At 33.2% G+C, this 12,465-nt stretch overlaps 1 protein-coding gene and 1 long non-coding RNA gene across 2 annotated transcripts; both read right to left on the minus strand.

The window, feature by feature from the left end:
- Positions 1 to 2,654: 2,654 nt before the first annotated feature.
- On the minus strand, positions 2,655 to 3,638 carry LOC123544901 (beta-1,3-galactosyltransferase 5-like). Its single transcript, XM_045331041.2, has one exon. It carries the CDS (start codon positions 3,636 to 3,638, stop codon positions 2,655 to 2,657), a length of 984 nt encoding a protein of 327 aa, XP_045186976.2.
- Positions 3,639 to 8,302: 4,664 nt separating this feature from the next.
- Positions 8,303 to 12,089, minus strand: LOC123545776 (uncharacterized). The gene is made up of 3 exons (XR_006685439.2): positions 12,041 to 12,089; positions 10,975 to 11,098; positions 8,303 to 9,041 (listed from the first exon to the last, which is right to left on the minus strand). It is a non-coding gene; the product is annotated as an uncharacterized LOC123545776 (long non-coding RNA).
- Positions 12,090 to 12,465: the final 376 nt, after the last annotated feature.

Here is a 12,465-nt window from a genome sequence, read left to right on the forward strand (position 1 = left end):
GTTAATTAACGGTTTTTCCTATTTTAATGGATATTTTACAGGGTTTTAAACCATGTTTAATGGTATGTGCATCCAGTAGTGATACTTATTATATTCTTAATGCATGGAATATTTACAAGTTTTACTTGGACATTTCTAAAAATGATAAGATTCTTATCAATGGTTAAGAACAGATATATGTGTACTAAATGAACGTTTTAAATGCATATTTGATACATTTTAATTAATATTCATGAGTAGGCAAATAAGCTGAAAAACTTTTAATTAATATTTATGAAAAAAAATATTTTAAAATCAAAACAACTTATTATCTCAAAATATGGTTTACATGTGAGATATTGTCAGTTTTTTTTAATATTTGTTTTTTAATAATTAATATACCCCACCCATTTTTTTACAGTACTTTCTCTTGCAAACATAAAGTAATGCTACAAAGAGATATATATTTGTATAAGGTATTGTTTCAAATGTAATTCTGCTTATTCTTGTCCATTTATAAACATAAAGAGTGAAGATTTGATCTTTGTATTATTTGAAAATATCATTTTAACGAATTATCTGCCCATCTTTTAAGTTTTCATAAATATTCAAAATTATGTAAATGTGAAAATTTGATTAAGTGTTTGTAAATAAATGTACACATTCCTGGCTTCTTTTTGATACCATTGTTGTTATTCTACACCGATAAATGACCAAGATACAAGGTATTTTATGTGACACATATAAAAATATGCCCCAAATGACCTTTGACCTCGTTTATTCAACTATTAAGGGTCTCTCAAGGGCGACTACCGGACAAGTCTTTCTTGTGACACCTAGTAGATAACGTTTAACATGGTAGTTGTCCATCTTCAGAGAATGCCTACGCAAGTCACAATTTTGAAAACTCTCATACTATAATATGCACGGATCACTACAGTGATGTTTTTACTGCGATGCGAAATAATAAACCTTACATGACTTTTTCAGCTTTGATGGTTGATGGAGATCTTAGGTGCCCCTATAGGCATTGTTCCTGGCATAGGCGGGCATTTCTGTAGAAACACCGACTTTCGTAAGTTTCATTTAGTACACACTAATAAAACATTCTGTGTTAAGGTAGTTCTGCACTTCTGCATCGAAATTTTTTCTACAATGTAGAATTTGATTAAACTCTGGTTTAAGAAATTTCCACAAATAAAAAAGATAGGGTCGTGTGCTTGATTTTTTGCTAGACTGATTTGAAATATTTGGACCTCACGCAATTGTTCATAATGGGAGTCTATAGGAAAATCGCAACTTTTGTAACATTTTCGCAAATAGAATTTTTTCTAAAATGTAGATTTTAATGAAACTTCTCAGAGTGGTAAATAAATATATAGCCTATGATATGGTGAAATAAAATGTATAGGTCCATGTGCTTACTTTTGAGATATTTAGTCATGATTAAAGTGAACTGCCCAGTTCAAGCTATATTTAAGATACACTTTTGAATTATTTAACGTGTCACACGTGTTCATATGATATTTTAACTTTTGAAAGATAGTAACAGTGTCATTTTAATAAATTAACTCACATATTGCCATGAATTCATAAACAGTTTTTCATTTTTCATTTCCGTACGCCGAATCCAGGTTTTATTCTATGTTTTCCAGATAAATGACGTTACGCTATCACTACCGGTTAACCAAACGTGCAGAACTACCCTTAGAATGGTAGTGAAATTGCTTACACTTTCAACGAAGTATACACCGTCATGAATTTCATTTTCGTAAATATTTCTGCAAAGAAGGCTACTCATTAACTCCAGTTTTTCAACGTACATGAGCCCACGTTTAACTTTTGAATGGGATTTTGATATACTCGGTAGATTTTGTGATAGACGTGTCATAGCTTATGTTCTCTAATAAGGTCCAATTATCAGTTATAACTAGAAATTTCGTATACAGTTACACTGTTGTACAGTCAAATACATCTATACATTTGTGAATAATAGAACTCAAAATTGTACCATTGAAATGAAGGCCATGTTATCACTAGTAATTACGATACAATCAGAACAAAGACAAACAAAGTAATAATTTATTCTGTAAATACAGAATATCTAGATATATTGATTTTGAGATATTTGTGTTTGAACATTTTTGTGTTAAATATGCATTTGCTGGTTGTAACGCATGAACAACTTATATTAGAGACAGCTTTGAAACGACTTAACTTATATACTCTCGATTCTCGTATAATGTTCTGTAAATACATGCTCACCTAAAAAGATACTACGTTTGCTTTAGAACAAAGGAAATCCAGGTATTTCATCCTAGGTATCTTACAGTAGAATGTCAGCATCATTTATTCTTGTGTTTGTGTTACATAAATGAGTTCTTATTCTTTTATATCATACTGGTTTAAGCGTTTAATCTCTAATACACAAAGTATCTATTCAGCAACATTGGTTTCGAAATGAAATACTCGTTGAACCTTGGTTACCCTAACATTGTTACAAAATATCTAATAACACTCTTAGAATTCTATAACGTAGTTTCATTACATAACATATTAAAACGTAAACTTCTTATATTTGTATCACAGATATGTTACTATGAAAATTATTGTAACAGTAATCGACTGCTATACCATTAGATATATTGAATATGTAGGTCACGTTCTGGCAAAAGTCAGCTGTTGTATACTTGTAAAATAGTTGCCCAAAGTTTTACGATATCATTAAGAGTTACTGTCATAAATACAAATAATGGACATTGCTTCTTCATTTTATCTAGGCAATTTATTGATGCTTTAATGTGAAAACCCTCAATGTTCTCGCGTATTGGTTGGATTTTAAGTCCAGGTATGTTGTTTAAGGCAATTCCATATAACAAAACATCTTCTAACCAGAAGAATGGTGTCTTTGAAGCAGACTCATAGAGATATGGAACCACTTCATTTAAAATCATCACAAAAAGGCCCCCGCAATATGGAGGAAATCTGCTCATTCCCTTAAACTGGTAATGGCTGACAAACCATTTTTCGCTTTCATCTCTTAAAACCCTAGTCGACTGACGATGGCAGAGCACATGAGTTTTGTTTTCAGATTCACTCAGTTTATTGTTTTGAAAAAGCTCAAACATATTGATCACTACATCGTCATCTGTTTTTATAACATATCTTGCATTTCTGCATCTTTCAGTTGCCCATTTAAATCCCATCGTTGATTTGTGTGTAAGATTTTCATAAGTATCTAGAAAAGCTCCTTGAACCATATCACCATAGAGATTAAATTCTTTATCAATTTGTTTCTGGACATGGGCATTGTCGCTGGTTCCTAGAAGAAATACAACCTTCAGTGTTCCGTACGAAGTATATAAGGATTCGTTTGCCCAGGTTTTTCTCAATGTTTGCCTTCTGTTAAAGTTTGTTGTAGATGATAACACAATGACTAAGAAAGTAAGATTTGTAACTGAAGAACAAAATGCCTCATCTTCTTTGATATAATGGACATCGTAGGGATATTTTGGTTCAGTTGGATTGATAAGTTGTAATAATCCAGGTTGCAATTTTACCTGATAATGTGCATTGATGTTGTCTGACATAACCCTTGAACTTATCCTTTTTCTGTTCTGTAATACACCGTATGTCACCAAGACAACTACGCCCAACATTAGTAAAAGACGTCGCAACTTACGCAAATAAGTCATACATTCGTAGCGCAAGACCATTTCATAAAACATAATGCAATATTTAGCGGGAACACGTACATTTTATATTTCATTGGTACTTAGCAAACAATTTGTTTGCTACATTCTCAGTATTATTCATACAGTGATTGTTTATACCAGTTTCAAAATGAATCTTTTCTTTTGACTTCATACAATAAAATAACGAAACAGAATTTTTTTCCGATGTTGAATAAATCTCAGATGGCCACAAATAAATCCTTTAAATCATTTTCTTATACATTTGTCAACACAATATATGCATCAAATTAAGTAGTTATTATTCAAATATATTAAATTAGATAAAGTAATGGCAAAAACAAATAATCCAATGTCTGTTGTAGCTTAGTTTGATATCAACATATGGCGAAAATACCTATAACGTATGTGTTCTTTTATATTAATCAATCTAACATAAATTCTCTTCCTTATAACAGATATTTATTGTCAACATGATTTTATAAGAATACGTCTCTTAATATGTTACACATGTATGTGTGTTTATTGAATTGTGCACGTTGCATTAACAGTCGGGAGAGAGAGTTACTAAAAACAATTCACCAACATATACAGGACTGGTGTTTCAACATAATATTTCAAATGAAATTGCACACGATATCTATTTGCTAAACCATTTAATTCGATCGCTGTATTTGTGGTACGAAATAAAAAAAAAAAACACTAACTTTTATATTTTAACTTTAAACATACAATTAGCACATGATGTATGTCCTATAGTCACAGTCGCCCGACTAATCTATCACTGGTTGGACACTCAAAGGCAGTAATTGATTATCAGATTGTTAACTGCAAGCTATATTGTTTCTTGAAGTATATCCATGACTGAAAAATGTCACTATTTTATAAAAGAAACAATAACCCATTGTACTATTTTATAAACGAAATAATCAACCAAAGGACGTATCCAGTGCTCGGAGAGGTCGCTCCATAATCAGCTGGAAAGTCGCCATTTGTTCTATTATTTTGCCGCTGTGACGTTAAACTCAACACAAATAGTCCAAGAGATAGGGCACTTTTATTTACTTTTTTGAGCCCAAGCAAACTTGTAAACCAGCAAACAGTCTTAGTATAGTTATGGTTCAAACAAATTAAAAAGAAAGTTTCACTGGGCTATGACAAAATAAATGACAATCGTCAGTAAATTTTGAAAATCAGGGGCAATTACTCTTCGTTAAGGAAAAATTGTGCAGGATTTGCTATATAACAAATTAAGGTAGTTCTGCACGTTTGGATCGAAAGTTTTTCTACAATGTAGAATTTGATTAAACTCTGATTTTTCTAAACATTAGAATAAACCTAGAAAATTCAGCAAATAAAAAGGATAGGGTCGTGTGCTTGATATTTTGCTAGACTGGTTTGATTTGTTTGTTTTCGGTTTAACGCCGTTTTTCAACAGTATTTCAGTCATGTAACGGAGGGCAGTTAACCTAACCAGTGTTCCTGGATTCTGAACCAGTACAAACCTGTTCTCCGCAAGTAACTGCCAACTTCCCCACATGAATCAGAGGTGGAGGACTAATGATATCAGACACAATGTCGTTTATCAAATAGTCACGGAGAACATACGCCCCGCCCGAGGATCGAACTCGCGACCCCGAGATCCGTAGACCAACCTCACGCAATATTTCATAACGGGAGTCTACGGGAAAATCATAACATTTTTGCGAATAGAAATTTTTCTACAATGTAGATTTTGATGAAACTTCTCACAGTTGTAAATAAACACATGGCCTATAATTCGGTGAAATAAAATTTATCTGTCCATGTGCTTATTTTTGAGATATTTGACCAAGATTAATGTGAACCGGACATTTCACGCTAATTTTAAGACAATTTTTTAATTTTTCAACGTGTCATATGTTTTGATATCATATTTTGCCTTACGAAATATAGCAACAGTGCCATTGTAATAAATTTACTGACATGTTCTGTTTAAATCATAAAAATATTTTCATTTCCGTACGCCGAAATCAGGCTTTATTCTACGTTTTACGGATAAATGACGTTACGCCATCAGTTCCGGTTTATCAAACGTGCAAAACTACCTTAAAATGATCAACTGATATATACACGTACTCGCTTAATGTTTCTAATTATTTTAAAGAAGGAAATATTAAAAATCAACCAAGCGTTTTGCTAAGCAGTGTTTTTTATCTAACGCAGTTGATATATAACCTTCAATACTTCAACATTCCTTGTCAATTACAATTACCTTATATATTATCCGAGAGTCTTTTTATTCTATAAGACTAACAGCGCAGTGATTTTATTGATAGATCTATGCTTCAGACTTTTAGGCAAATAACTGGAAACAGTTTTGGAATTTCCTAATAGGTGTGGCGTCATAATGGATTTTCGTTGATGACCCGCGCAATCAGAAAGCTATTGTGCATTTCCGATTGTAGAAATTATTGAGGGCAACGGTTGAGTAGTGGTTCTAATCCCTGATTAGTTGGTAGTTTATCCCCTTTTATGGTAATAAGATTTAGATGATTCAGTTACTGAAATAATTTCTACTCGTTGGGTACCTTTAGTTAGGAATGATGTACTATCACCAAACGTGATGTATAGCAATCTTATTTGAAGAACTAGCTAAGACTAGAACTTGTTAATTGGGCCGCAGTAGATTTCTGCTAAACAACTCTAATTGCGATGGTCTTTGATTGTAGGTAGCTTTACAGGACAAAATTGTTGAGAGTTGATGTTGTGACAACTAAGATCAGAGCCGCAAGTCAGTGTTACTAAACATTGAAAAATATTTTGAAAACCCTGCTTTCCTGAAATTTTGACATTTCTTGTGTTGAGTTTATGAGTCACACCGACACAATTGTAGGACATATGGCGACTTTGATGATGGCCGAAGAAATCGGATGTTCTTCTTGACAAAGTTGTAGATATTGGCGAGGTTTTGAGCCTCTAACAATGAGGGTGGTAGTCATTTGCAGACATCGATCTTAACGATCTGAATAGCTCGGTCATAAAGGTCTCAGAGTTTATTTATTATATAATTTATATAGTTTATTAATGCCGAAACATTATTAAAAGCTATTAATTTGTAAATACATATTTTATTAGTGCAGGTACATCATAGCTGAATACTTAAATTGAAACAAATTCTCCTTTAAAAAGTTCCGTTTAGCATTGCTTTACATAATTTATAAAATGCTTATGAATTATAACATTTCTATCAGACTATATCATTACATATGAAATATTCCTTTTATACACACTGTTGATACATCGTTATAATGTTTTGTGTGTGTAATGGTTTTATTTTGCTGACATTTTAACAGGAAACAGCTATTCATTGAAATATATATGTCATATTTCACACATGTGTAATTTAAACGTACATGCAAACCTGTAGCTGCGACATGCTCTGAGTCCCAGCGTGACGACATAAAGCACCCGGTCAGAAATATGTCGTTACGTTCAAATTTCACCCATAATTTTGCATAAATATTCAATATTACGTCTTTAAACTATTTAATGATTTTTCTTACATATAACAAACCAGTGGAATAATATAATATATATAATAATTAGTAAAACAGATTTTTGTTTCATTTAGCATATAAAGAAATATTTTGTTTGCATACGGAGAAGAGATGAAAGGCAGATTGATACAGAAGTACTAATGCTTAATAAAATTATGTCTTTCAATATAACATTTGTACATCATATAAGTGATAATTTAATAAACATTTTTTGGACACTGCACATGCACCTAGTAAAGTAAGAGTGAAAAAATAGCCTCATCATTGTTCTTTGATTTCTTAGAATTATGATGACCTTGAACCTTGACCTTTATCCCAGTGATCCCGTATTCAGTTTAAACATAGGCTTTCTTTAAGCTTCCTATAATTATACCAAGTTTAATTTCAGTGCATTAATTCAAAATATTTCTAGGAATAGTGACTTTAACCTCAAGTTTACAAACCCCAACTGCAGTCTCAACCTTGACCTTACTTTAAGCTACTTATAAGCCAAGTTTCTTTCAAATTCTCCAAAACAATGCTGTTTAACAAAAATGAACAACTTGACGCCTATCCATTAGTCCATACATCCGTCCTTCCTCTAAAAGACATCGCTATATAATAACCAGTTTACAAAGTTTTAGAAAACCTAGTTTAAAAACAAAAGAAGCTTGCAAACTACTTCAAAAAGGCCATTATAATATACAGAGAAAATATTTCTATATCGAAGTACAGGAAGCAACTATGCAAAGTAATAGTAGGCTCGGTTTTGCTGAGTCTGTACATTCAACGTAATCAAATGTGCAACACTTCTCAGTCTCCCCAGCACGGCTAAAGATTACTCTACAATAGTATAAAATGTGCCGGCTTAAGAGAAACTCAAATGATTACTATCAGGGTGCATGTACCACGTGACTTTTCCGCTAATCTGGGGTGCTAAAAACATGGCGGATACTTCGGTAAAAGTGACATTTTCTTAAATATCTTTTCGACAGCCTGTTCAAATAAAAGGAAACATAGATGAGTGCCGTCTCATATGAAAATCCGACACTCGGCTACAAGTTTTTTGTTTCTAAGACCGTTCGTTTTCTCTAAAAGTGCAACCGCACAACTGAAGTGAACAAATTTGATGATGTTAAGACGGGGGACATTTTCACAAATTCAACTGATGAATCCTTTAAAAGGCCGTAAAAGACTACTTTGCGACACGGATATTTGTACGAGTATTGTCTTGACATATACACTTCAAAAAATTACAAATTAAGAGCCTTCAATAGCTTCCTGGGCCGGATTTATCAAATTGCTAAGCAGGGGTCCGTTTTTCTTGATGCTAAGACGGGGGCGTGATTCAATGATTTGGTAATGGAAGTCTTTTGTATTTCATTAACCCGCTTCATTTAAGTTTTTCCATGTTTATACTGCTTACTATAAGAAAAATCCCGTTGTATGTATGTTTAAATTCAAATGGTTAGGACAAATGAAAGCTTGTTACCGACTGTGAACTGTGAAATTTTACCTAAGGTGAAAAACTTAATTTGACTGATTTGATGAAAAATTCACCAGCTACCACTCTATGGTGTCGGCCCGGTACAATTTCTCCTTTGCTGTGTAGTAAAACAAGCACATTTGGACATAGATTCAGCGGCGAATATCACAACAAATTTACAGCATTGAGAGTTCTGTATTTCTGAAGATGAATAATGTCAATAAATCATAAAGAAACACTGTCATCAACAATGAACTTCTTTCCAACATATCAAAGTATTCAGTCACTCTTTATGATTTCCAACCCACATCTGTCATGGCCACCAGTCTGGAATAGTTTTTAATCCTTCCGCACAGAAACGTTGTCCTGGAAAAAACACGGACAAAACAACTGTTAAAGACATAGGAAATGACACAAAATGTTTAACAAGTCAAAGCATAGATTGCTTCAAATCTGGAACAACGACCCGGAAGTAAATAAATTCCTGGGTGACACCCTATCTTAATAGTTCTATTACATTTCCAGGTAGGCTTTGGAAAAATAGTAAGTCTATTTTTATCGCATTGGTTTTGTCTTCATTGTTTAAGTTAGTTTGCTTCTTTTTGTTTAACTTCCGATAACTCTAGCTGAAACAGGTTTCTTAAGTTCTTACTTTTGCTTTGCTTCTTAAGGTAACCACTGAAATGGTTGAGAATCTGCACAGCAATGTTAATCTCAATTTTTTTCTTTTTAGATCATAATTGTGTGCTGTTTTATCGCTTTTGTTGGAATACATATCTGAACTGCAGTTTGAAATAAATTAACCATACTTTCGAATGTTGTTTAGATACATGTATTGAATTATCAGTCTTATGTGCCAGTAATTTCTTCACATGTGTTGTGAAATCATAGTAAATGTTCGAAGGTTAAAGTTTAAAGAACTTTTGTTTTAAACCATTGAATTACAACAAAAGAAAACATAATTCAGAGCCAATATTTATCATAAAAAAACATTACTGGTTTAATAGAAGCGGTGATCATTTTGATACTTAATCATACTAAAAAGAGGTCGACCGCCTCAATTGAGTTGTAAGATCTCTCTCACAGACGACCATGATTCGAATCCCGAAACCGACTATGTCTCATATGAAAGAAAGTGGACATTTCTTTTAAGAAGATTTGAATATGGTGCCGGTGTAATGGAGTATTTCGACCCCCATAGAATAACGACCCCCCGGTCATTACTGCCACTGCTAAGCATTGCAACTTCTATTAATACTAAGTTCTATGCTAGCAGTTTCTTGTGCAGTTTTCTTCTGAAGAATTACTTCATACCGAAGTTTGCAGGGATTATTGACACTGGTGTGTTTTGTGAACGTATTGTGAATTGTTATTTTCCTGAAAAAAAAATGTATACACCAAGATACAGCGTCTAGAAATAGAATCCCTTTTCCCGTTGCGGAATGCTCTGATTTATGTGTCAAGTGATGGTATCTGGGGGGCATAAAATGCAGCAATAAGGCCTTAGATACATGAGTTATCACTAAATTTGACCAAATGACCGGGGGTCGTTTTTTTATGGGAGTCAATATTCTTCGTGAGGTTCAGTTTACTTCACGTGGGGGAGTCATAGTACTATGATTTGGAGGTCATAATACTATGACCGGGGGTCACTTTTTCTATAGAATAATTACCCGGGGGTCATTATTCTATGGTGGTCGAAATACTTCATTACACCGGTTCTTCCCAGGAACAATGGTTCGATAAACTGATCACAATACAACTGGCGTTAAATTTCATAAAATGGAAAATAAATAAAGACAAATAAGTTGTGAGTAAGGTAAAATTATTTATGAATGCATGCAAAAATGTTGACACTATCAAGTTTCTCAGTACGTTGTTGCAAAAAATAATGACACAGAAAAAGAATTAAAGCCTACATGTATATTAGTCGATCTGCGAAAAAGATAAGAATCGGTTTCGAGCGTATACATCGCAGGCCAGTACTTCATTCAAACGACTTGGGACATTTTACAGGCTCAGTAAAATGCTATTCTGTGGGCTGTAAAGGCTATTCGATACAACAAAGTGGGAAGTTGGACACCAAAGCAAACTGTATGGGAATGATTAAGGGTCATTGAAACATAGGACCAAAATATCCACCCTTTACGGTCTCCTGCAAACCATGGCATATCAGCTGTGAATAATGTAAAGTAATCCACATTATAGTCAAAACAATTTCTAGAAGTAAAAATGTGCAATGCTTAATATATGCCAATGTAAGGTCGTAATATACTAGTAATAATAGTATTAGTCTCACCGGGAAAGACCGATTGCCGCAGTTATAAGGTCCATGATTTCTTTCTTCTCTTTCTGGAAATAAAGCCACGCAGAAGGCTTTTTCTGGAATTATATGTCTTTCCACATTCCTGGCACACAAATGTCTGAAATGTAAATTTATGCACTTTAGTACTACATTGATGATAATATTTCATATTTTTTAAACCAAAAAGGACCGTGATTTCGAACAAAATGTCTTAAAATAAGATATTTGGAAATAACATATACATTTTATGACCAACGAAACCAGTACAATTTCCGATTTGTTTTGACAACTGTTACTGACGCTCATGTCAGATGCGCAAATGTATTTCATTCAGCCGAAAAAAGAATTCAAAGTTAACGCGACTGAAATAGAATTAAATATAAACTGTTGCTTTTTCAAAAACTTAACAGTATTTGTTACAAAGGTTACAAAGAATGATCTAGACATGACATTTTAGTCGACCTAGAAATGTAGTACATAAAGTGAAAGTTGGTGCATTTTCAATAAAATCAGTCAAATTAAGTATCAAGTAGTTCACCTTCACAGTTTACGCTCGGCGAAAAGCTTTCATATGTCATAACCATTTGAATTTTTCTTACAGTAAGCAGTATAACATAGGGAAAACTTAAATGAAGTAGGTTAATGAAATACAAAAGACTTTCAATAACAAATCTTTGAATCAAGCCCCCGTCTTAGCACCAAGAAAAACGGACCCCTGCTTAGCAATTTGATAAATCCGGTCTCGGAAGCTATTGAAGGCTCATAATTTGAATTTCTTAAAGTGTATATATCAAGACAATACTCGTACAAATATCCGTGTCGCAAAATAGTTTTTTACGGCCTCTTAAAGAGTTTTTTTATTGAATTTGCGAAAATGTCCCCCGTCTTAACATCATCAAATTTGTTCACTTCAGTTGCGCTGTTGCACTTTTAGAGAAAACGAACGGACTTTGAAACAGGAAACTTGTAGCCGAGTGTCGGATTTTCATATGAGACGGCACTCATCTATGTTTCCTTTTATTTGAACAGGCTGCTGAAAAGATATTTAAGAAAATGTTACCTTTATCGAGGAATCCGCCATGTTTTTAGCACCCCAGATTAGCGAAAAAAGTCACGTGGTACATGCACCCTGACTTTAGTAAAGTAAATGTGCCGGCTTACGAGAAACTTTATATTTGTGAAATTAAATATGCCGGCTTAAGATAAACTAATATATAGCAAAAATAAATGATGAAAAACCTCTATTTTAGTAAAATACAGTGTGTCTTTTGAAACTCTGAATACTTATATAATATTAAGTGTCGGCTTAAGACAAAACTACATTAAAATAAAATATAATGTGCCGCCTAAAGCGAAAATCTGTTATAGTAAAGTATAATATGCACCATGATCCCAAATGACAAATGCTTATCCTTTTACAGTTAGGCGCAGCAAAGAAGTATAAAATTTAATTTATATCTCTTTGGGCGCAGTGTTATTGTATCT

This window comes from Mercenaria mercenaria, chromosome 1, assembly GCF_021730395.1.
Source record: "Mercenaria mercenaria strain notata chromosome 1, MADL_Memer_1, whole genome shotgun sequence".
NCBI lineage: Eukaryota > Metazoa > Mollusca > Bivalvia > Venerida > Veneridae > Mercenaria > Mercenaria mercenaria.

Coding starts and splice junctions, on each gene's coding strand:
- LOC123544901 (XM_045331041.2), bottom strand. CDS start 3,638: ATGTTGGGCGTAGTTGTCTTGGTGACATACGGTGTATTACAGAACAGA.